Consider the following 25,453-nt stretch of genomic DNA (forward strand, 5'->3'; position numbering starts at 1 on the left):
TCCTATCTCCTAGCTGACACAGTAGGAGTGTTGTTTTAGGTCTAGAATTCTAAAACCCGGAGGAGCTCTTAGCGTAGGGATCACAGAAATCTATAGGGGACTGAGAGGTAAATTAAGTCAGTAGAATCAGATGAGGTATTGAAAATTGATGGGGGTAGGTTGGGGATAAGCAATCTAATTGCATATAAATTGGTGGGAATAATTTTCACCTCACAAAGAAGTTATTTTTGAGAGAGAGAGAGAACACAAGTGGGGCAGGGGCAGAGAGAGAGGGAGACACAGAATCCAAAGCAGGGTCCAGGCTCTGAGCTGTCAGCACAGAGCCCGACGTGGGGCTCAAACTCACGAACTGTGAGATCATGACCTGAGCCGAAGTCAGATGCTCAACTGGCTGAAAGACCCAGGTGCCCCCCTTTCATACTTTTTTTAATCTTTTACCTTTGATAGAGACCTGGATAGAGCTACATTCTGTCTGTTTTGACAAATCCAGTGTCCCCACATGATACTCTGGGTCACCGGGAAATCTGTGTCACTCCTTTGTCCCAGATGTTCTCACCAGCTCTCCCATTCATGAGAAATCTCCCAGCTTTGAAACTGGTGACTTGTTCCTGTTGCTACAGACACATGGGCCACCCTGGGTATGTCGTGTTTGCAGGCTGGATCCCGCCAGTCAGGCTCGGACACAGTCTGGCCTCCAGTTTTCCTAGCTGCTGAAGTTGCCACAACTTCTCTCAAGAAATTTCAAAGATGTGCCAATATGTGTGTTTGGATTGATCTTACTCTTTCCCCACCAGCACTGGCCTGTGTTTATGGAGGTTAAAGACCTATTGACGTTGGTGCCACCCCTGGTGGGCCTGAAGGGGAACCTGGAAATGACGCTGGCATCACGACTCTCCACTGCTGTAAGTAGATAGTTGAGCATCTGGGCCACCTGCCTCCCAGGGACAGACACATGGGCACCTCCCAGTTTCTCCTCATAGCCTTGTTAGACAGGTGGGTTTGCCTCTCTGAAAAGACAGGTGTCAAGAGGTTTTGTTCTGTCATGATGCTCCACCTGGTCGCTCCTCATAGCCTGCTATCTGTTGTTCCACAGCGCAACTGGACTTCTGGTGAGGGCCAGGCTCAGCCCCGTGTGCCCTTGGTTTCTCCTATAACCTGCTGTGTCCCAGAGCCTGGCTCCACACATTCACACAGAAGCTGTAATGAGCAATGCAGCCTTACTGAAGGGTTTTAGAGATGAAACAGGATTTTCGTCACCACATCATCCATCTCTGTTAGAGGATTTTCTTTTCTATGATGGCTCTGAAATGCCCCATCAGCAGAGGGGTCTTCTCAGGACTCCCTAACTCACTCTGTCCCTCGGGCTGTCACTCATTCTACCCCTCCTAGCTATCCTGGGAATTGCAGTTCTTTTCCTTCTATTATGCAGAATGCTCTTTCCCCTTCTGTGAAACCCATTTCACGTTCAGGATGTGAACAAGGCTGATGGTAAGAGTAGGTATGTTGTAGTCAGGAAACTGAAAGAAGAGTGATGTAATTGGAATAGTGAGGGAAAGAGGTGGGGCCTGCCTGGAGAGTGGGTGAGGGGTGGCTAGCTGGACAGTGGCCCCCAAAGAGCCACATCCTAATCCGTGGGACCTGTGCATAGTTTCTTATGTGGACAGGGTCTTTGCTGGTGGGATGAAGTGAAGGACCTTGACACGGGAGATGATCCTGGATTATCCACATGGGCCCAGTGTCATCACAAGGCTCTCTAGGAAGGGGGGGACAGGGACGTTTCAGAAGCAAAGGCCATGTGAGGGAAGTCAAGTCAGAGAAGATGCTATGCCACTGGGTTTGAAGTTGGAGGAATAGCCAGGAAATGTGGCTTTACCTGCTGGAGAAGATGAAGAAACAGATCCCTCCCTCGAGCTTTCTGAGGGAGTAAGGCCATGTGGACACCTTGATTTTTGCCCCATAAGATGCATTTCAGACTCCTGGCCTCCAGAAGGTAGGAAGTACAGAAGTGTATTTCTGTGTACACACTAGAAATAATCATTTACAAAATACAGTTGGAAAAGAGGTATCTTTCAAACCATTGATTTTATTTTTTAATTTTATTTATTTATTTATTTACAATAGAATGTGCTTTTAATAACACTAGAAACCAGAGGAAATAAGGCTGCATAGGTGATCTCATTTGCACATTTCACAAAGCAATCATGTACAATAATGAATACCCTAATTACTCAAGAACGTCCATATTAATACAGAAAAAGAATTACCAGAGGTTACATAATATTTGTTTTCAAAACAGACAAGATGGCTTTCACTGGACTTCACTGTACCCCAGAGAGATACCCAAGGTCCATGTTAGAATTTCAACACAAAGAAAAATTTGCAGGAAAAAAAAAAGATACACAGACTCAGGAAAAAGAAACATCTTTTGAAAAGTTACTCTAGGTTGTAATAAGATTTTAAGAGTGATTTCAGCTGGAGTTGCCTCTTTAGTGAACAAACAGGGGCTCTGAGGCTCACTGTGTGATGGCACAGGAGGAAGAAAGAAGCGGGACACAGTAACAGAGATGAGAACCCAAGCACTCTGGCACCAACAAGTGCTATTACATATGCAGAAGGCACTGCTTAGAGGAACTAGGATTTCCAAAACCAGACATATTTTGGAGTGGCTAGCAGCAAAGATGGTTGGACAGGTGGCTGTTTAATGAATTTTGAAGACAATAGAATTCACAGTGGGAAGCTTACAATAGAGCTGGCCTTCTATAGGAAATCTTTCAGGAACCCTTGTGTTCTTGTTAAACATATAGGAAAGACCAAGCCAACAGATCTGCAATTCACATGCAAGACAAAGCAAGTGTGATCTGGGCTAAATACACAGAAAGGAATCAGAGCCTTCTCAAGAAGGCAAGAGGAACATTTTTGTGCACCTGCTTCTTTTACTGTGCTGACTTAGGGCATTCCACAAGAGTTGAAAATAGTGATGGATGCAAAGCCAATTAACCTGGTCTGTCAGTTATAGGTAACTGCATAATATTAAAACATAATGATGAAGAATTATAGTTGAGGTTGCTAAAGGCTAAGGAAATTCTCCAATTCTTAACTTACAATAAGAGCATTTACAGTAAATTCAAACATACAACTTACAGCTGGTTTGTTGGCTTTCCAATTCATTGCCCCAGTTTGTAAACAAGCTCTAATCACTTTGGTAGCCATCTGCACTCAGGGACACAAAGCATTCTGCAAATCACTAAAGTCCTATTTAAAATTTTCCTCCTTCCACCTAAATTTCCAGTGTGCTAAGTAATCTGCAGGACAGAAGGCAGAGAGGAATGAAGTGTGAGTCTGAACGTAATCCTGCAAGGCAGAGCTACCGTGAGTCTGAACGTAATCCTGCAAGGCAGAGCTACCAAGCCAGCCTCCACCTAGACCAAAATAAGAGCACAGAAATATGAGGGAAAACATTTCCTGAAGCTCAATTCCAAAAGGTTAAGTTGCTCAAAACTCCCAGTTTGAGAGAGGAGCATGGTTTTAGCCTCAGGTCTCCCTTTCAGATCTATAAACATCAGAAGGCCCCTCAGGAGTCACTGAAACAACATAGCATAGAAGCATCTATCAGAAGACTTAATGCTTTGCGGTGCACTTAGTTCACAGGATAATAGGAGCAGATGGAATTTCTTTAAAATACATACATAAAAGCTTACTAAGTTCTCCTAAAGATTAAACACAAAATGTCCATAACTAACCATCACTCTCCTGCCAGAACAGAGCCAGAAATGTTGAGTATGCAAGTACTAATTACAAGGATTTTAAGATTAGTCAGAAACAGTACCAGGTAACATCCCAAAGTGTACAAGCCAGTTAAACACATATAAAATTGGTACTAATCCAGTTAGATATACAAAATGAAAATTATGGATGTTGCCTCAAATATCTGGGATTCCACAAATTTACAATCAGCCTATGTAACAAAGTAGACTGTAGTTTTAAGAAAACATTACCATTCAATATCTATTTCAAAAATGATCTCAAGTCCCAATGATGTCAAAAGTCATTTATCTGGAAATTAGAATCATTTAAATGTTTGTACAAATTTGCAAATAACAAACCAAAAAATTAGAAAAGACCTGTACAACGCTGGCCTTTAATCTATGTTTTTCCCAAATGTGTTTGACAAATCCATTAATTCAGCAGAATGATAATGGGCTATTGGTTCTCATGTAAATTGGGTGGCCTTGTGAACAGGCCCAAAGCTGTTCCATGGAGGCACAGGATGGAGAGCTTGGTTCTCTGTGGTTCATCTGGTCAGCAGAACACAGGTGGTACAAACAAAAGTTTAACTTATCAAAGACATGAGACCATCACAGTATTACAAAACTTTCCTTTGACCTAATGGATATTTAAAGCAACAATGACAACAACAACAACAAAACACACATAGTTCTGTAGCTACTGCTTATGTAGAAAACTTGAAAGCACACCAGTATCTGCATGTCTTTTCTGCAGTTATATGGTGTAATGAGTTTGGCACTTCATTGTAATGAAATTTCCAATGACACAGTCCTTACCTACAGTGGCACATAACCTGCAAACATCAGGCAAACATCCTGTACAGGAAAAGTGTCTTCGCTGCCAAGTCTGACAAAAGGAAAAAAAAAAAATTGCTTCCCCCCCCCTTTTTTTTTTTAATCAAGAAAAGGAAAATGAGGGGTGAAGGACATCTTTGGACTGCTTCTCTCCATTCCTGTTGTCAGACAATCTGAAGTCCTTTAAACTGTAGCCTGTTCACTAACTCACTGTTAGCCTGATACCCAGCTATGTGTCATCGTCTTAACGCTGTGTGGGAAGCTTTGGTTGGGCAACACATTGTCAGCGTCAAAATCTAACATATCACCGTCCATGAGGTTGTTCCAAATGATGGACTCCATGTGAATCAACATGCCATCCAAGTCACTTGGGAGCCTACCCTGGTTGAGAAGGCCCATCCTGCCATGGTCATTGCAGCTGCTCACTGAGGAGTAGGCCCCCAGGGCTTTCATCTGCGTGGTGTGCGATAGCAGCACTTGTAAAGCTGTCTTCACTGGCGGCGGTTCATTCCTGAGGTGTGGAGCATGGTGCTGACCACATGGGGCAAGGCACCCCCATTAACTGCAGATGTTGGCTGGGTATGTCTGGGGTGGGTGTGGGAGCTGGGGTTCATCATTTTGTTATGAGATGCCTGACTACCATAGGTTGACATGACCAAATTAGGGCCCATTAACATATTCTGACCAAGGACCTGGCTGTTGGGTTGGGTGATCCCAGGATCAACTACTGTCATAATGTCCTGATGGGGAGGAGAGTAAGTAAGCAACTCCTTCAAGAGTCCCGGTGCACAGTTACAATGATTCATACCTCCATAGCTCAATTTGTTGTCCTGAAGTGTTTACATAGGCATGTGGGGAAAAGGACTCCTGCTGGACTGGCCGTGTGTATATTTTTGGGAGTTGGGGCTGGGTGAATTCAGACTGGTGTTTGGTAGTACGTATGAGTAGCATGGTGTCTGCTGCATCATGGTCCCAGGTGAAGACTGAGTTGAAACAGTTAATGGCATTGGTGATGAGACAAGGTTGAGATTATCCAAAAGGTTTTCCATATTTTCAGGATTACTTATCTCAGACAGACTGGGTAGAGCAGAAGCCATCTTTGCAGCAGATAGTGGGTACACCATAGAATGCACATCCCCATCTCTAAGATCATCCTGTTCTGTCATAATGGGATAAAGTCTCCCACTAATAGTACTAGCATTTGAGCTAGTTGGAGGGTGAAATGCATGCCAGTTATCAAAGCCATCACTGCTGTGAGAGCCAGGGCTGTCCCAGGCACTCTCCTGACCAGACTGTAGAGACACTTTTTCTCTTAACAGCTCAGCCCTGGCTCTTAGCAAATTTACTGTTGTCCAGAGACGCAGCTCTTCTCTAGGGGGATTTTCCACTCCTACCTCCCTCTGGATTGAGCATCCACCAAGAACTTTTTCCGGTTCCTTAATTCTGCACACGAATGGACTTGGTGTGTAGGGCCAGATTAAAGCAAATTGAATTCTTCCAGCCCGCCGAGCTGTTGCTGTCACTCTTACCCTTGAAGTATGGCACATACTTGACCATCTCCTCTTAGATCTGCGACAGCATGAGCTGCTTCCACCCTGAGCTCTTGATGGACTTGATGATGAGGTGGGCATAGGACAGGTTGCCTGATGCATTCCTGAGGGATGAGCTCCTCTTGTGGTGACCCTGCGAGGGGCCCGGTGGTGGCTGGAGGCATGGGCAGGTGCCAAGACAGCGGACTTGTGCAAGCAGCCAGCCTCTGGGCCCTGCAAGTCCCTGCACCAAACCCTGGTGGTGGCCCCAGCTGGACCCAGGCCTGAGCTGGAAGTTCCTGCTCTCGTCCAACAGGCTCAGGTTGCTCAGGAAGCTTGTGTTGACAGCAGCCCCTGAGGGCAGGCAGGGCTGGAGTGGAAGAGCTGGGCTGGCCTAATGCCGGCCTAGGCGGCGGCCAGGTACACAAGCGTGGCAGGGCCATCGGCTCCAAGTCCTGGTGGATCTCCAGAACCCAGGGCGGGGCGCTTCAGCCACGGTGAGCCCTTCCTCCCCCAACCGCGGGAGAGCCAACCAGGAGGGGGCACTAAGAGCTGGTCCGAGATTTGGAGGGGCGACATTGGTGCCTTGAGCCCACGAATACAGGAGGAAGGTGCAACGGAGTGGAAGCACGAGCCCCAAAGTTGACTTCTGACTTCGCGGATCCATCAAGCTCTAGGCTCTTTCAGGTTCGCTGCTCAGGCTGGACGGCAGGCAAGAGTCCCCAGGTCAGGACAGGGTCTGTGGACTGAAGACAGACTGACGGACGCTTGCTCTGCTGGGGGCTAGACCGCAGCACTGCTGTCTGTTGAATATGGCGGTGGCCGCTGCAGCAACTCTATGTTTACATTTTTTTAATGTTTATTTATTCTTGAAGGAAAGAGAGACAGAGCCTGAGTGGGGGAGGGGCAGGAAGGGAGGGAGACACAGAATCCAAAGCAGGCTCCAGGTCAGCACAGAGCCCCATGCGGGGCTCGAACTCAGGAGCTGTGAGATTATGACCTGAGCTGAAGTTGAAAATTTAAGTGACTGAGGCACTCAGGTGCCCCAACATGGTCCTTTTTAAATAATTTTTAATTGTGATAAATGCACATAAAAGAAGACTTACAAATTAACCATTTCTGAGTGTCTAGTTCAGTATATTATTAAGTATATTCACATTAAGTATAGTCACATTGTTTTTTTTAAGGAAATCATATAAATTATTTAACCAAAAATCTAATTTCCTTTGAAAGACATAAATTGTTTATTAAACAACCATTAATCAAGAGTACTATTATACTAATTAAGAGAGAATGGCATAATATTGAGCAGAGTTCTTTGAGAACAGGTCCTGATTGGAAATATATGGTAAAATTTTTTTAACTTTATTTTTTATTTTTTAAAATTTACATCCAAATTAGTTAGCATATAGTGAAGCAATGATTTCAGGAGTAGATTCCTTAATACCCCTTACCCATTTAGCCCATCCCCCCTCCCACAACCCCTCGATCAACCCTCAGTTTGTTCTCCATATTTATGAGTCTCTTCTGTTTTGTCCCCCTCCCTGTTTTTTATTATTTTTGTTTCCCTTCCCTTATGTTCATCTGTTTTGTCACTTGAAGTCCTCATATGAGTGAAGTCATATGATTTTTGTCTTTCTCTAATTTCACTTAGCATAATACCCTCCAGTTCCATCCACGTAGTTGCAAATGACAAGATTTCATTCTTTCTGGTTTCTGAGTAATACTCCATTGTATATATATACCACATCTTCTTTATCCATTCATCCATCGATGAACGTTTTGGGCTCTTTCCGTACTTTAGTTTTTGGTAATAGTGCTGCTATAAACATGGGGGTGCATGTGTCCCTTCGAAACAGCACACCTATATCCCTTGGATAAATGCCTAGTAGTGCAATTGCTGGGTCGTAGGATAGTTCTATTTTTAGTTTTTTGAGGAACCTCCATACTGTTTTCCAGAGTGGCTGCACCAGCTTGCATTGCCACCAACAATGCAAAAGAGATCCTCTTTCTCCGCATCCTTGCCAACACCTGTTGTTGCCTGAGTTGTTAATGTTAGCCATTCTGACAGGTGTCAGGTGGTATCTCATTGTGGTTTTGATTTGTATTTCCCTGATGATGAGTGATGTGGAGCATTTTTTCATGTGTTAGTTGGCCATCTGGATGTCTTCCTTGGAGAAGTGTCTATTCATGTCCTTTGCTCATTTCTTCACTGGATTATTTGTTTTTTGGGTGTTGAGTTTGATAAGTTCTTTGTAGATTTTGGATACTAACCCTTTATCTGATATGTCATTTGCAAATATCTTCTCCCATTCTGTCGATTGCCTTTTAGTTTTGCTGATTGTTTCCTTCGCTGTGCAGAAGCTTTTTATTTTGATGGGGTCCCAGTAGTTCATTTTTGCTTTTGTTTCCCTTGCCTCTGGAGACGTGTTGAGTAAGAAGTTGCTGTGGGCAAGATGAAAGAGGTTTTTGCCTGCTTTCTCCTCGAGGATTTTGATGGCTTCCTGTCTTACATTGAGGTCTTTCATCCATTTTGAGTTTATTTTTGTGTACGGTGTAAGAAAGTGGTCCAGGTTCATTCTTCTGCATGTCGCTGTCCATTTTTCTGAGCAGTACTTGCTGAAGAGACTGTCTTTATTCCATTGGATATTCCTTCCTGCTTTGTCAAAGATTAGTTGGCCATATGTTTGTGGGTCCATTTCTGGGTTCTCTATTCTATTCCATTGATCTGAGTGTCTGTTCTTGTGCCAGTACCATACTTTCTTGATAAGTATAGCTTTGTAATACACTTGAAGCTGGGGATTTTGATGCTTCCAGCTTTGGTTTTCTTTTGCAAGATTGCTTTGGCTATTTGGGGTCATTTCTGGCTTCATACAAACTTTAGGAATTTTTGTTCTAGCTCTGTGAAGAATGCTGGTGTTATTTTGATAGGCATTGGATTGAATATGTAGATTGCTTTGTGTGGTATTGACATTTTTTTTTACATTTATTTATTTTTGAGAGACAGAGTGAGACAAAGTGAAAGTGGGGGAGGGGCAGAGAGAGAGGGAGACACAGGATCGGAAGCAGGCTCCAGGCTCTGAGCTGTCAGCACAGAGCCCGACGCGGGGCTCAAGCCCACAGACTGTGAGATCATGACCTGAGCCAAAGTCAGACATTCAACCAACTGAGCCACCCAGGTGCCCTGGTATTGACATTTTAACAATACTTGTTCTTCCAAACTATGAGCGTGGAATATTTTTCTTTCTTTTTTTTTTTTTTTTTTGTATTTTCTTCAATTTCTTCCATAACCTTTCTAAAGTTTACAGTGTATAGGTTTTTCACTTCTTTGGTTAGGTTTATACCTTGGTATTTTATAGTTTTTGGTACAAGTGTAAATGGAATCAATTCCTTGATTCCTCTTTCTGTTGTTTCATTATTGGCATATAGGAATGCAACTGATTTCTGTGGTTTGATTTTATATCCTGCAACTTTGCTGAATTCATGGATCAGTTCTAGCAGTTTTTTGGTGGAATCTTTTGTGTCTTCCATATAGAGTATCATGTCATCTGTGAAGATTGAAAGTTTGCATCCTCCTTGCTGATTTGGTGTCTGTTATTCCTTTGTGTTGTCTGATTGCTGAAGCTAATACATCTAATACTATGTTGAATAACAGTGGCAGGAGTGGACATCCCTGAGGTGTTCCTGACTCTAGGGGGAACAGTCTCAGTTCTTCTTCATCTAGGATGATATTAGCAGTGGGTTTTTTTGTATATGGCTTTTTTTATGATCTTGAGGTATGATCCCTCTGTCCCTTCTTTCTTGAGGGTTTTCATCAAGAAAGAATGATGTATTTTGCCAAATGCTTTCTCTGTATCTATTGAGAGGATCATGTGGTTCTTTTCCTTTCTTTTATTAATTTGATGTATCACATTGATTGAGTTGCAGATATTGAACCAGCCCTGCATCCCCGGTATAAATCCCACTTGGTTGTGGTGAATAATTGTTTTAATGTATTTTTGGATTCAGTTGGCTAGTATCTTGTTGAGAATTTTTGCATCCATGTTCATGAGGGATATGGTCTATACTTCTCCTTTTTAGTGAGGTGTTTTTCTGGTTTTGGAATTAAAAAAATACCATTTGATTTTGATGGAAGCAGTAGTAATGTACCTCTTTCATTTCTAGTTTTGAGTCCTCTCTTTTTTCTAATCAATGCAGTTACAGTTTTGTGAATTTTATTGATCTTTTCAAAGAACCAACTCATGGTTTCATTAATCTTCTCATTTGTTTTTCCATTCTGTATCTGTGATCTAGTCACTATTATTTCCTCGCTCCTAGTAGCTTTGCGGTTAGTTTGTTCTTCTCTTTCACATTAAAAAAATTTTTTTAATCTTTATTTATTTTTGAAAGAGAGATAGAGTGAGATCAGGGGAGGAACAGAGAGAGAGGGAGACACAGAATCTGAAGCAGGCTCCAGGCTCCAAGCTATCAGCACAAAGCCCGATGTGAGGCTCGAACTCACAAACCATGAGATCATGATGTGAGCTGAAGTCGGCTGCTTAGCCACCTGAGCCACCCAGGCGCCCCTTCTCTTTCACATTTATTAAGTTGTCATTTTTGTGGTTGACTGAGATTATTATTTTTTTTAATTTAAGACTGTTTACAGCTAGAAATATCCAGCTTAGTACTGTGTTAACTGTATCTCTTAAGTTTTGGTATGTTGTGTTTGCATTTTAATTATCTGAATATATTTCCTATTTCTGTTGTGATTTCTTATTTGATCCATTGGTTGTGAAGAGTAATTTTTTTTTGATCTTCATGTATTTGCTGATTTTCCAGTTGTCCTGCTATTGATTTCTAGTTTCATTCTAATGTGACTGGAAAAGACATTTTATATGATTTCAGTGTTTAAAAATGTATTGAAACCTGTTTTGTGGGGTAACATATGGTTCATCTAGGAGAATGTTTCAAGGCTACTTAAGAAAAATTTGCGTTCTATTTTTGGGTGGAGTGTTCTATCTATGCCTGTTTGGTCCAGTCATTCCATATTGTTAGTCATATACTCTGTTTCCTTATTTGTCTTCTGCCTGGTTCTTCTGTCCATTATTGAAAGTCTTCAACTATCATAGTAGAGCTGTCCATTTCTCCTTTCATGTCTGTCAGTGTTTGCATTTGTTTAAGAACTCTGATATTTGGTGCATTTATAATTGTTATATCTTCTTGATGATTTGACCCCTTTACCATCAAATAATATCCTTGTTTGTTTCTTACAACAGTTTTAAATGGAAAGTCTATTTTGTCTGCTAATAATATAGCAACTCCTGCACTCTGGGTTGCTCTTTGCATGAGATATTTCCATCCTTTCATTTTCAACCTAGGCATCTCCCAAATCTGAAGGGAGTGTTTTGTAGAAAGCATGTATTTGGACCCATTTTTTTTCTTAATTCTGCCAGTCTATGTCTTCTGATTGGGGAGTTTAACCTATTTATAATGAAGTAATTACAGATAGGTAAGGACTTATTATTGCCATTTTTAAAATTGGTTTTCTGTATGTCTTACAGCTTTATTTTTGTGCCTTCTTTCTTTCTTTAATGTCTTTCTGTATGATTAGGTGATTTTTTATAGCAATACATTTTGATTCTCTTGTCGTTTTGTTTTTTGTTTGTTTGTATTCTATAGTTATTTTCTTTGTGATTACCATAGTGATGACATATAGCATCCTAAAATTACAACAATGTATTTTAAACTGATAATAGTTAAGTTCAATCACATAAAAAAGTCTACTCCTTTATACCTCTGCCCTCTTCTACCCTTGATTTTATGTTACTGATGTCACAAAATATCTATTTTTATTAGAGTATCCATTAGCATAGTTTCATTGTTTTTATGCTTTTGCTTTTTAAATTATATAAAAGAATAAAAAATGGAGTTACAAAGCACAATTAAAATAATATAGGTTTTTATATTTATCCAAATATTTACCTGTACTGGATAACTTTATATTTCCATACAGCTTTGAGTTCCTGTCTAGTGTCCTTTCATTTTAACTTGAAGGGCTCATTTTAGCATGTCTAAAGTCCTGTCACTTTAACTTGAAGGACTTCTTCTAGGGCAGGTCTAGTGGTATTGAACTCTCCCTCAGCTTTTATTCATTTAGGAATGCTCTTGTTTCTCTCTCTCTCTCTCTCTCTCTCTCTCTCTCTTTGTTGTTGTTTTTTTGTTTGTTTTGTTTTTTGCAGTACAGTTCTGCTGTATATAGAACTTTTGGTGAATTTTATTTTTTCTTCCAGCAAAAAATATATTTAAATATATTATCCCACTACCTTCTGACCTGCATGGTTTCCCCTGAGAAATCTGATACCTTACTGAAGATCCTGTATTTGTAAGGAGTCTTTTCTCTTGTAGCTTTCAAGATTATCTCTTTGACTCTGACTTTCAGTGGTTGGGTTATAATGTTTCTTCGTGTGGGCCTCTTTGAGTTTGTCCTCCTTGGGTTTGTTGACCTTTTTGCATTTGGATATGCATGTATTTCCTCAAATTTGGGGAAATTTGGCCATTATTTATTCAAAAAAGCTCTCTGCCCCTTTTTGTCTCTCTTCCCTTTCTGGGAAACACATGAGATGGATGGATGGGTGGATGGATGAATGGATGGATGGATGGATCTGATTGATGGTGCCCTATAAGTCCTGTAGGCTCTCTGTTCACTTCCCTTCATTTTTTTTTTTGTTGTTTCTGAGACTTGATAATTTCAAATGACATTATCTTCAAATTCACTGATTCATTCTTCTTCCTGTTTGAGTCTGCTATTGAACCCCTCTAGTGAATTTTTCAATTCAGTGATTATATTTTCCAGCTGCATATTTTTCTTGGTTCCTTTGTAAAAGTTTCTCTTTGTAGATATTCTCATTTTGTTATCATCATTTCCCTAGATCTCTATCCATGTCCTCCTTTAGTTCTTTGAACATATGTAAGACAGTTATTTTAAAGTATTTATTAAATAAGAGAGTGAGAAAAGTGGGGCTCACCCAAAGTGGGGTTTGTGCTCACCCAAAGAGGGCTCAAGCTCATCTACCATGAGATCGTGACCTGAGCTGAAGTCAGATGCCTACCCAACTGAGCTACCCAGGCACTCCCTGCCTTCTCATCTTTTGTCGAAAAATTGGCATTTGAGAAAATAGCTACCTCTCCCAGTCTTTGCAGACTTGCTCATGAAAGGGAGGACCTTCACTAGTCAGTCTGGTGTGAAGGCTTAAAGTCTTTTCAGGCTTTTTCTGGGCATGTGTCTTCCCTGGGCCTGTATATGTACTTTTTTTTCCATTCCAATTCACCACACATGGCTGCTATTAAATGTTTTAATTACCTTGGGCACTTGGGTGGCTCAGTCGGGTGAGCATCCAACTTTGGCTCAGGTCATGATCTCATGGTTAGTGAGTTTGAGCCCTGTGTCAGGCTCTGTGCTGACAGGTCAGAGCCTGGAGCTGGCTTTGCATTCTGTGTCTCCCTCTCTTTCTGTCCCTGTCCAGCTTGTTCTCTCTCTCCCTCTCAAAAGTAAATAAAAAGACATTGAAAATTTTCTTTAAAAACCTTTTAATTACCCTAAAAAACTCAGCATTGCTTCTCCTTGGGGACTTACATGCTTTATTGTACTTTTCCGTCTATAGTCTTTGCCCCAGGCATGCATGGGCCTGCAATTCCCTGCAGCTGTACTGTATCCAGCACCCTGGATACAGGGTTTTGGCAGCCTGGAAACTGATATCCAAACTATGCCACCTTTTCCTTTGATCTCCAAGTCAGGCAAAATGGAAACTAGACCCTCAGGTATCCTCCAGGAAGGCCAGGATGTTGCAAACTGGTCCACTGTTTTCCTTCTATCCTGAGGAAGGCACCATGCACTGCACTACTCTGTACCAAGGAGGAAGTGGTGCAAGGATAAGCAAAGACACTGTTGGATTTTCTACTGTTCTAAGTGTGGGTTTTTCTTGGTGAGGGGTCACTTGATTTTGCAAATCCTTGACTGGTTTCTAGAGCTCTCACAAAGCTGTTTTGGTCAGTCTCTTGTTTTACTTGGTATTTGCATGGGGGGAATGAGGCCTGGAGCTTCCTAGCCTTCCATCTTGCTGATATCATTCTCCCTCACTTTTCTTTTAAATTTGTTTTTTTGTTTTACTTTAGTGTGTCTTCTAGTAATCAGATAGGATTTGTTGGAAGTGAACTTTTTGGACATTTGCAGTGTGACAATACTTTATTTTATCTTCACAATTGAATGCCAACCTGGAACTATAGAGAATGCATGGTTCACAATTATTTTCCGTCAGTACTGAGGCATATTTTCAGGGTCTTCTTGTGGTCAGTGTGGCTGATGGAAGCCTCATAACTTTTAAAAATAAAATTTTATTTTTAAGTAATGTCTATACCCACTGGGGGGCTCAAACGCACAACTCTGATATCGAGAGTTACATGCTCTACTGACTGAGCCAGCCATGCCCCCCTGGAAGCCCCATTAGTTTTAGAATCTAATTTCTTTTAGATTATGTGTTCACCTTTCTATCTGGACTTTTTGGTATATTTCTCTTTATCAGCTATGTTCATCATGGTGTCTCTGGCAAGGGCCTTTTCTCATTACCTTACATATATCTTAGATTTTTCTATCTAAAGGGTTATGCCTGTCTTCAGTTCTATGGAAACCTTGTTACTGCTGTTACTGCTGAATATTTTGGTATTCATTCTTTCTGTCACCCCACCCCGCACCCCCTACTACTACTATTGGGTGCACAATGCAACTTCTGAATCTACCTTCTGAGTTCCTTAACTTTCTTTTCACATTTCTTGTATTTGTGTCTGGTCCGGGGGAATACTTCTGCTTGATGTTTTATTTCACTAAATCACTTTCCATCTCTCTGACCATTGTGTTATTGAGGTCATCTAATGAAGAGCTTTTGTTTGTTTCTGTCTTTTTTTTTAATCCTCTCTTTTAAATTCAGAGATCAAGTTTGTACTTTCTAGAATTTAAAGTTGTCTTTTCACTTACGGAAGCATCATTCTCCCACATCTGTTAATTTGCTTGCCCTAGAGTCTTATTCAATTTCCTGTTTTGACTGTTTCCTTAGATTTTTGTGCTTCCATTTGTTGACTCTGATGAATCTCTTTCATGATTGTGACCTTCCTTTCATGAACAGTGATTTTTGGTTGGTTGAGCATCATTTTATTTTAGCTTTCCTCTTACTCTGTGAATCTCTGAATGCGGTCCTTTAGAGGAGGATACTTGTAGTGATTGGGGTTGGGGGGGGTGGTGAGTCAAAATAGGTTACCTGGAAGTATGTGCTAGTAACTGGGCTTATGGGTCTAGAGACTCTTTGTCCATCTTATCATGGCCACTCTGGGCACTGCTTTGCCTTTTTAACCCCAACACACACACACACACACACACACACACACACACACACACACACACTACTTCTGCTTAGAGCCCAATGGCCAGGTGTCTCGTTGTTGGCAGACAAGGGAAGAGGCCAACTCTTCTGGATGTTCCTGCTCTGCTCTCTGGGCCAAAGCCCTTTCAGTTGTCCCAGGCTCCCTTCTGCTCCCATCATCCTCAGGGCTACCTCTGCTTTGTGCAGTAGACCTTTTGGTTATGGGTCCTTCCTCCAACCTAACTCCTGCTTTACATTATTTAGGGATGCCCTCTTAAGCTGTGTTAAACTATAGATACCTCTTTTTATTTTCCACAACTTGTGTCCATTTTAAAAATCATTTCCTCAATGCTAGAATGAACCCTATGATCCTGGGTTTGGCTCAGAAATATGAATATGGACTTACGTTTGTTTTAATATGTATGCAGATAGGTACAACAATAGACATGGGTATGTGTATATTCATGGGTTAGGATCCATACATACATTTCCTAGCTCTCCCACTAACAGAACCTAGAAGCAGTACCATCCCAGTGGCACCTAACACATCTGCCATCTAGGTCTTGATTTCTGATACCATTCTTCAATAAAAGAAGCCAACATTCTTGGGAAAATGGCTCATCTTAGGACTGGGGCAGAGAAAATACAAGATGTACCTGGAGTATCAGATAGTGCCAGAAAGTAAGGAAGTACTAAACAGCATGTGGGTGCATGTCAGAAAGACAACCTTAATGAGCTCCCAATGGCCACAGTGGGAGCAGTGTTAGTGACAAAATAAATATAATAGTATTATGACCTGAAGAATAAAATAAATACCCATGAGTCCAATCATACCATGTAAATAAATGATTTAAGAGGGGGAGAAGGGACCACTGTATCTCAGAGAAAATTTTATGTGCAAAGAATGAAGGAAATATAAAATCACCATTAGAATACCATACTGATCATTGTCACAGGCAAAATCCACTAATGAATTAGTAGGTGGCACTTGAAGGAGAAATAGGATCTTTGCTTGGCCCCAAACTATCTCCCCAAATACTTGTGAATCACTATAGTAGTTTGTAGATGTCCTCAAATCTTTGATACGTTGTTCTCTAGGAGGTGAAGCTGGATTCCCTTGCCTTGAATATGGAATGGGCCTAATGACTCACTAGTAAATAACAGAGTATCGGAAGGGAAACACAGTAAGTTTATAGTGGAGAATCCTGGCAGACACCACCTGAACCAAGGACCAAGGTTAAGGCCACATCTCATCAGCCATGTTGGTATGACAGCTCTCCAGATACCATGTGAAGAGAAAAGCACTATACCTCTGTAGCCTGATTTCCCTCAAAACCCAATAATCTCAGTGTAATCATGAGGAAACACCAGACAAACCCATTTGAGAGACATTGTACAAAATATCTAATCAAGTACTCTTCAAGAGTGTCAAGGTCATGAAAGACAGTGAAAGGTGAGGAACTGCCACATATTGAAAGAAACCAAGGAGACATGATGACTAGCTACATGGGCAGCCTGAATTGACACCCTGGGACAGAAATAGGACACTAGTGAAGAAACTGGAGGCATCTGAATATGTTCTGTCGTTTAGTTAATAAAGTTGTACTAGCCTTAATGTCTCAGTTGATAATTGTCCTGTGGTTATATAAGGTGTTAACATCAGGAGAAGCTGAGTGAAGGGTATATAGGAAAGTATATTAACTTTGGAACTCCTTTGAAGTCTAAAATTAATTCAAAATAAAAAGATTGTCTTTCCCTATCCTTCAGTTTGGTTAGGAAGGATAGTAAAACATTCAGTCCTCCATCTTAATCCAGTAAGTCTTTTTTTTTGTTACTGGAAAATAGTTGGTATATTTGTTATTGGGAAAAAATATACAAAATAATGACAAATTGGGTTTTTTTTATTGTGAATAAGCTAAGTGTCCTTACGAAGATAAAACTCAGTGGATAAGTCAGGATCCTGGCAGGAGAGAGGTGGCACATACAGATGGGAGCTGAGCAGGGTTTAATGAAGAGTTGACCACATTGTGGGCAGGATTATGGGAAACTGCAAAAGGGCAGTGAATCACCCTAGGACTGGCAATAACAGGAAGTGATGATCAGTCTAAGCTGAAAGGGGCAAGAGGATGAGTAGAGGTAGGGATGATTCTCAGAACCCGGGAGAGCTGTAGGAAAGGGCCATCTGGCTGGTGCTGCAGGTCTGTGTGGAGGAGCACAGCCACTGGGGCAGTGGGAAGGGCACAGAGATGCTTATACCCCACCCTCACTCTTGCTGTCCCTCCAGTGACTTTCCGTGACTCCCCACTGACCAAAACCAACCAGAAGCAACAGGGCAAGGGAGCTTGTATATGCATCTATATGGGTCAGCCAGGTACAATCCAGACCCAGAAGGTGCCCGGAGGATATGTCATCTTCATGGTCTGAATCCGTTAAAGCAACCTGTTACGATGTAGCCAATAAGGAAAGATTTAGAAAATCTAGAACTGAGATAGGACCCCATAGGATTTCACATAGCAATTTATACTTGTAAGACATTAAAAGACATTTTAAAATGTTCAAGTCTGTGTGATCCAAATGAACATTTGGGAAGGGCCTCCCCAAACGTCACCCACTGAGATGAATCTAGGTCAGTCTCCATAATAGATGTCCCAAATTCCCACTGATTTTCTCTTTACATTCTTAGCAAAAAGCCACCGAGCCTGTGCTTGGACTGGCTTTGTCTCTCCAGCTCTTACCCGGACATTTCTGGGACCACCATTCCAGGGTAAAGCAGTATCCATCTACCTTGATGGAGACCTGCTCCCAAGTGCCCCCTCCCTGTGGGTTATCCTGCTAGTCTGGTTCTGCCCTGCTTCCTTCCCTACCTTTTGCTGCCTTGGTCTGTTCCCCACTGGAAAATGGTCCATCCATTCCACATGCTCTGAAATCCTATTTCCTTACCATCTCACCCCTTCTCACAGCTTCTTTCCCTCAGGTCCTCCTCCTTCCTTGTTTGTATGAGTTCTGCAAGCTCCCCAGCCCTCCAGTCCTCCTGCTGCACCTCTTGGCATCACTCCCTTTCCAGTTCAGCCATTGAGGAAGGAATGCCCTTCTAATTAATACTCAGGGGTCATGGGCCGGTAGCTCCCCCTTATCTGATGAATAAAGGGTTAGAGTTGGTGGATTGATAGGACACAGTAAATGCACTGGTTGAGTCCACCAAGCACCCAGCATAGCATGGAGCAGAGAAGGGAAATGAGCCTGTTGGCCTTGCATGTTTGGTGTGTGGCAAGCTGTGTAGCTTCGTTCTGTTCCACCTTAGTCCCTTGTCCCGATGGGTACTCCCAAGGTGCATATTAATCTACCTGTGTGAAGTAAAAGTCACCTGGCTCCATGGCGTGTGCTACACCTGAGGTTTCCATCATGCTGAAAAGAAAAGCCTCCCCTTATTTGAAAATGAAAAGTAATTTTATTTTTTCTTTGGAGTTCAGGAACATAATGAACTAATTACAAAGGAGCTAGAAAAGTGTATTTGCTTGAAACCTTTTCTTATCTACATCTTGAATTTTGCAGTAAAATGCTATGAAATTAGAAGCTGACTACCATTTTTTAAAGGAGAAAATTGTATTTCTGATCATGTTTTTTTATCCTAAGAAGGACTTAAACGTTTCTTAAATGGGATGATTTGCAGAAGTGAGATTGAGGAGGTTAGTGGTCATCTGAGATGTGACTTGCTGTTAGTGGGAAAAGGGATTGCAGGTGCTGAGGAGAACATGGCTGAAGACCTAGCTGAGGATGCAAACCAGCTTCTCAGCAGGGGTCCTCCCCCTGCTGCCCATGGATGAGTTTGAGAGGTGGCTCTGAAATTGTTGGTGACGCTTACCTCTGTGTGTGCTTGAATACTCGAGTATGGGAGAGATGGTTCATGACACCATCTTATTCTCAAAGGGATTTGTGTCTTACCTTCCCATCCCACATCAGTTTTGAAAGTTGGGCAGAATAATTTGTTCTGGTGTTAATGAAATGGTATTTGCTGATTTCTCTCCTGAGAGATTGCCTTTTCCAGGAAGGCTTCACGTGGCTTTTTGACCAGCCAGACTTACCCTTTGCCCTTTTCTTTTCATCCTAGGCCAACACTGGACAAATTGATGACACCCAAGAGCAGCACAGAGTTATCAGCAGTAACCTCGCCCTCATTCAGGTGACTCTCCCCTTTGTCCATTTGATGAATCTCCTTCCTGCTTTGAATCTGCAATCAGGCCTGCTCCAGGTAGGAAGAGCAAAGACTAAGTGAGCCCTTGTCCCTGTACTCCAGACTGAGCTTTGGGAATGGGCCCCTCGTCCATTCTGTAACCACCAGACCACACTCATATGGCAGCTGGAGGATCAGCCCAACTACAGGCACTGGCACTGGAGTGTAGATGCCTCTTCTTGAAACCCAAGTTCGCTCCAGCTTCTCTACCTCCTTCTTTCCAAGACAGACTTATTGAAAGACTCGCCTATACTTACTTACTCCTGTTTCTCATAGCATGGACAGGGCTAACTGCCTTCTCTTCCCACTGTCTTGACTTAAGCTGTGCTTGCCAAAGTCACTGACATCCTAATTGGTGTACCCTCTGACTGCCTCGTGCATATGATCCTGCTTATAGTTTCTGGAGATTCTTCCTGTCTGGAAGTTCCTCCTTGGCCCCACTCCTGCCTCTCAGCCTGTGCTTTCTCAGCTTTTGCAGGATATCCTCCAACCCCCACACCATTGTCCCTTAAATGTTTCATGCGTGTTCAAACTTGAACCTCCTTCAAATAGACCCTAGTTGGGCTAAGTTTTCATCCGAGGAGTCTCAGAGTATTACAAAATCAGGAAGCCTAGGGCAGGGGGAGACTGGGAACAAATTGGCTCAGGGCAAGAGAGGAAGTAGTTTTATCCAGAACCTTCTGGGCTTCTTTGGCTGGGGGCAGCCTGAGGCTGCACAAAGCACCTGGACTCTAAGATCAGACAGGCTGGTGTTAAGGCTGTCATTTATCAACAGGTTGGCCTTGGGCAGACCACACAAGACTTGCTTAGCTGTATCTCCCTGTCCATCAGAGTAGGTGGGTATCCACTTTACCTCTCACCTGGGTTCTAGAGCCACTGTTTCTGGCTGTCTTCGGGGCATCTCCATCTGCCCCTCACCGAAGCATCCCTGAAACACCTTAGCCAGATCTGGCATCATCACCTTATATCCTCACACTCACCTCGTGTGAAGTCCCCAATCCCAAAGAGTTTGATGGTTGAAAGTTCATTTTGGGGGTCGACCCTTGGGCAAATCACCTCATCTTATCTGTAAGATGGTCTGTTGTGAGGTTTCAATCATGTAAGGCCATGGCACCTGGCCACATGTGGTAAACTCCCAATCATAGTAGCTGTGCCTAGTGAGGAGTCTTCCCATTAATCAAGCCTGAGACCGAGTCTCTCTCAGCATCTCTGCTCCTCAACCTTATGACCACTCGCGGAAGAGTCTGCCTCTGAGCTGTACTTGAATCCAGCCCTGCTTCTTTTCTTCCTTGCCTTGGCCTCTTGGTCTCCTGCATCACTGACATCAAACCTCTTCATTGCCCCAGGTTCCCTCCCCTCTGGCTCCCCTCTGCTTGGACACCTGAGTGACCTTTTCTAAATCCTAGAGCTGATCAAACTGCCTCCTCCTGAAGCTCCTTTGTTGGTTCTACTTGTCAAAGTGTAGGCCTGGCCCAAAGGTACTCCTGGTCTGGTCCTGTCCCTTCCACAGCCTCATGTACCCCACACCTGCTGCCTTTGTGTATGTGGTTGCCTCTCCTTGGAATGTCCTGTCTCTTCTTATTCTTCTGGCAATGAAGTTCCAATCAGGTCTCAGTTCCAGCCTGACACCAGGTACTCTTTGGGACCTTGCACATGCAGCTGTAGCTGACCTGGTTGCAATTCTGTGTGTAGATGTCTGCCTTCTCCACTTGAGCCGAGTCACCTGTGCCAGGACCATGGCCTATGGCTGAAGAGCTTTGGAGATTAAATGAGATGCTCGTGATACCCTTAACAGAGAGGCTGGCAAGGGGCAGGTAATAAGTGCCTGAGCTACAAGTTTCCAAATCCTTGTCCATATGTATGCACATTTCCACATGATCGATTCTCAACCAACATTCATTAAGTCCTGACCTGGGCCAGACACTGGCTTGGCACATTCTGGTTCATAGCATGGATATAAGTTTGTCTCTTCTGTTTGTTAAGGAGTTTAACATTGAGTCACACATGGTCCAATAAATTTCATAATTGAACTTTTAGTATTCTATCACAAATATACCCAAATTTCACAATATCACAAATATTGTGATATTCTATCACAAATATACCCAACAGTAATATTTAAAATATACCCAAGAGTGATTTTTAACAACTGGTAGGGCCCAGGAACTCAACTAGTAAGACTGAAGTGCAGCCACTAAGAGCTGGTCCAACAGGGCCGTTGCAAACTGTCCAAATTCAGCCCTATCCCACCTCATTCGACCTTCATCACATGGGTGCACATAAAATTGTTTGTAGGCTTCTGCTCAATAAATTACACCACAATGACATTATTCTCTTTTTGCACGAATTTCTGAAGATAACTTCCCACAAGTTCACAAGGTATGAACAATTTAAAGATCTAGATTTTTCCAAAAAGGATTATAAAATATTTCAATGCTTAGTATTAAGTAATAGCACCAATGTTAATGTTTTAATTATTAGTTTCTCCATAACCTCACCAGCATTGAAAGTATTCTTCTAAACTACTTTGTATTTCCCATATAGGTGTATGTGGCCATAGACAATATATGCTATGACTTTCTGTGTTTTTTTTTAAAATATTGTTTTATTTAAGTAATGTCTACACCCAACCTGGGGCTTAAACTCACGACCCCAAGGTCAAGAATCACATGCTCTTCCAACTGAGCCAGACAGGTGTCCCTGTCTTTCTGTGTTTTTTTAAGCACAAAAAGTATTATGCTGTACATATAATTCTGTAACTTGTACTTTTAAGAATGGCTTAATGAATGAAAATCACTTAGAATAGCAGATAGCACTCAGGAAATGTCAGCTCCAGTCATTATTCTCATTATTACATGGTTCTTTGTTCACATGTGCAAATGTTGTACTGAGAAAATGCTAGATCATAAGTATATGGGTAAATTGTAGCCAAGTTTCCTCCCAGAATTCCTATACCAATTTTACCACCATCTGTATGTAAGAGAATCATTTTCCCACATATTTGTCAATGTGTATTTTATATTATCAACCTTTTAAATTTTTAAAAATTTATCTAATGTTTATTTATTTCTGAGGGAGAGAGAGAGAGAGCAGGGGAGGGGCAGAGAGGGAGGGAGAGAAAGAATCCCAAGCAGGCTCCGCATAGATGGCACAGAGCCCACTGCAGGACTCAAACCCATGAACCTTGAGATCATGAACTGAGCTGAAAGCAAGAGTCAGATGCTTAATCGACTAAGCCACCCAGGTGCCCCTAAACCTTTTAAATTTTATTTTTACCTAGTCTGGGGGATAAATATAGTGTACCCATGCACTCATTGATTGATTCATTCATTGGATAAGCACAGACAAGGGCTTAGCACCTGCTGAGTTCCCCACCCCCCCCCCACCCCCCGCCAAAACTGAGAGGGCACTGACCTTTTCATAAAGGAACACCAACATCAATTACAAAGAAATAAGATACCTACTTTCAAATTGGGATTAATTTTTTTTTTCCTATTACTTGGGAAGCTGGTCACATTTTTATTTGCTTTTTAGCCATTTGTATTTCCTTTTTGTATCTTGTCAATTTATTCCCCTTGTACATTTTTCTGTTGGGTTATCTTTTTTAAAAAGTTGGCATTGCTTGGGGTGCCTGGTGGATGAGTCTGTTAAACATCTGACTTTGTCTCAGGTCATGATCTTGTAGTTCATGAGTTCAAGCCCCACATTGGGCTCTGTGCTGACAGCTCAGAGCCTGGAGCCTGCTTCAGATTCTGTGTCTCCCTCTCTCTCTGCTCTTCTCCTGCTCATGTTCTGTCTCTCTCCCCTTCAAAAATAAATAAACATTAAAAAAAACACAAAAGTTGGCATTGCTTTGTAAAATGGACTTCATGATTTTGATCACTAACCCTTTATTACTTATAAATGGAGATATTTTCTCCTGCTCAGTTTCTGTCTTTGAAGTTTGTGGTATCACATAGAAGTCATACTTGGATTTATATACAGCTTATTTCATTTTTCTTCATAGATTTTACATATCTTCAGAAGGAGTCTTTCTCTAATCCAAAATCTGAAACACATTATCCTATATTTTTTTCTTTTCATACATTAGGTTTTATGTTTAGTGGGGTGTGTGTATGAATGGTATAATGTAGGAATCCTTTTTTTCCCCTAGATATCCACTTTTCCTTACCCCGTTTATTCAGTACCCACCCATTCCATACTGATTAGAAGTTCTACCTTTATCATATTAAATTTCCATATATACATTTTCATCTATTCTTGATGGTGTTCCTGGACTCCAGTCTGTCCTGCTGATCTATTTGTCTATTTTTGTGCCAGTACCACCCTGTTTTAATTACAGTAGCCTTAAAACTAAATATTGATAATGAATGTGCCAAACTCCCTCTTGATCTTTTTTCTCAAGGTGTCTTGGCTGTTCTTGCACATACTCATCTTTGTGGAACTTAAGTTGTCAAGTGCTATGAAAAGTCTTATTGGGACTTTAACTGGAATCACGTGGGTTAACTTGGGGAACATTTTCATCCGTATATATGGTAGAGTTCTTTGTTTTTTTAGGGTTCTTTAATAATACAGCATGTTTCCATTGAGACATTTGAATTACAGTTGATCCTTGAACAATATGGGTTTGAACTGCATGGGTCCACTTATAGGCAGATTTGTTTTCATAAATACAGTACTGTAAATGTATGATTTCTTATGATGTTCTTAATTTTATTTAGCTTACTTTATTAGAATACAGTATATAATATAGCATACAAAATATGTGTGAATCAAGTTTGTGTCATGGGTAATGCTTCTGATCAGCAGTAGGCTGTTAGTAGTGAAGTTTTGAGGGAGTGACAAGTTATACACAGGTTTTCAACTTTACACAGTGTCGGTGCCCCTAATGCCAATGTTGGTCAAGGGTCAACTGTACTGATAACATGCCAGTATTGATACTGAGATCTGGGCACCTCATGGTACTGGCCTGCATGAGCAGCAGAGGTGTGACGCCACTGAGATGAGATGGGAATTGCAGCCAGGATGGGGGAGAATGGAGAGAAAGAGGGCCACCAGCATGAAGGGCAATTGCCAAGGAAGGAAAGTCTGGGAGAGAGACAGAGTGTGCACAGAGACTTCCAAGGCGTAGCTGTGGATCGTGGAAGTTTCCACATTGCAGGAGAAGTTGCATGTCTGAGCAGCTGGGGGTTATAGAGCACTTTTGCCCAGACCAGTGAGAGGAGCCATGAGCAAGAGACTGGTGGCCCTTGGCCAAAGGCTGAGTAGGAGGTGAAGATTTCATGACAGAAAATGGCATCAAACAAGTTGCAGAACAAGAAAACAATAGTTTTCAAGGGAGTTGGATTAAAGCGAGGTGTTTGTTTTTTCCAGGTCGGAAGGGCTGTTGGCAAATTTTAGGGTGAGGGAAGGAGGTTAGGTAACCTCAAGGTCAGAGAGGAGGCAGAGGCAAAGGCAGGGAGGAACAATGATGGTCAGAGACACCTTTCCTCATGTTTCTGATTTCTGCCCTGACAGGTGCAGGCCACCGTTGTGGGGTTCCTGGCTGCTGTGGCCGCCCTGCTGCTGGGTGCTATGTCTAGGGAGGAGTTGGACTTTGTGAAGGTGGAGTTGCTGTGTGCCAGCAGTGTCATCACCGCCTTTCTTGCTGCATTTGCCTTAGGTGAGCTGTGCCCCCACCCCAGTTACCACCCCCTCCTAGCTCTCTCTGTCCTCCATTCTTCA

General features: G+C 42.1%; 1 protein-coding gene across 12 annotated transcripts in view; it reads left to right on the forward strand.

Annotated features, from left to right (window-relative positions):
- The window catches only part of LOC109261385 (solute carrier family 41 member 3-like), a 319,912-nt gene that overhangs the window by 218,934 nt on the left and 75,525 nt on the right, over positions 1 to 25,453 (forward strand). For 10 of the 12 annotated variants that reach the window (XM_053896886.1, XM_053896885.1, XM_053896890.1 and 7 more), the window contains 3 exons: positions 795 to 902; positions 19,607 to 19,678; positions 25,247 to 25,391. In XM_053896886.1, the coding sequence (XP_053752861.1) occupies positions 795 to 902; positions 19,607 to 19,678; positions 25,247 to 25,391 (325 nt within the window). The remainder of the gene's footprint in view (positions 1 to 794; positions 903 to 19,606; positions 19,679 to 25,246; positions 25,392 to 25,453) is intronic. The other 2 variants (XM_053896891.1, XM_053896887.1) reach the window with 1 other exon arrangement.

The sequence above is a fragment of the Panthera pardus genome, unplaced genomic scaffold, assembly GCF_024362965.1.
Source record: "Panthera pardus isolate Hobbes unplaced genomic scaffold, ASM2436296v1 HiC_scaffold_8, whole genome shotgun sequence".
NCBI classification, from domain to species: domain Eukaryota; kingdom Metazoa; phylum Chordata; class Mammalia; order Carnivora; family Felidae; genus Panthera; species Panthera pardus.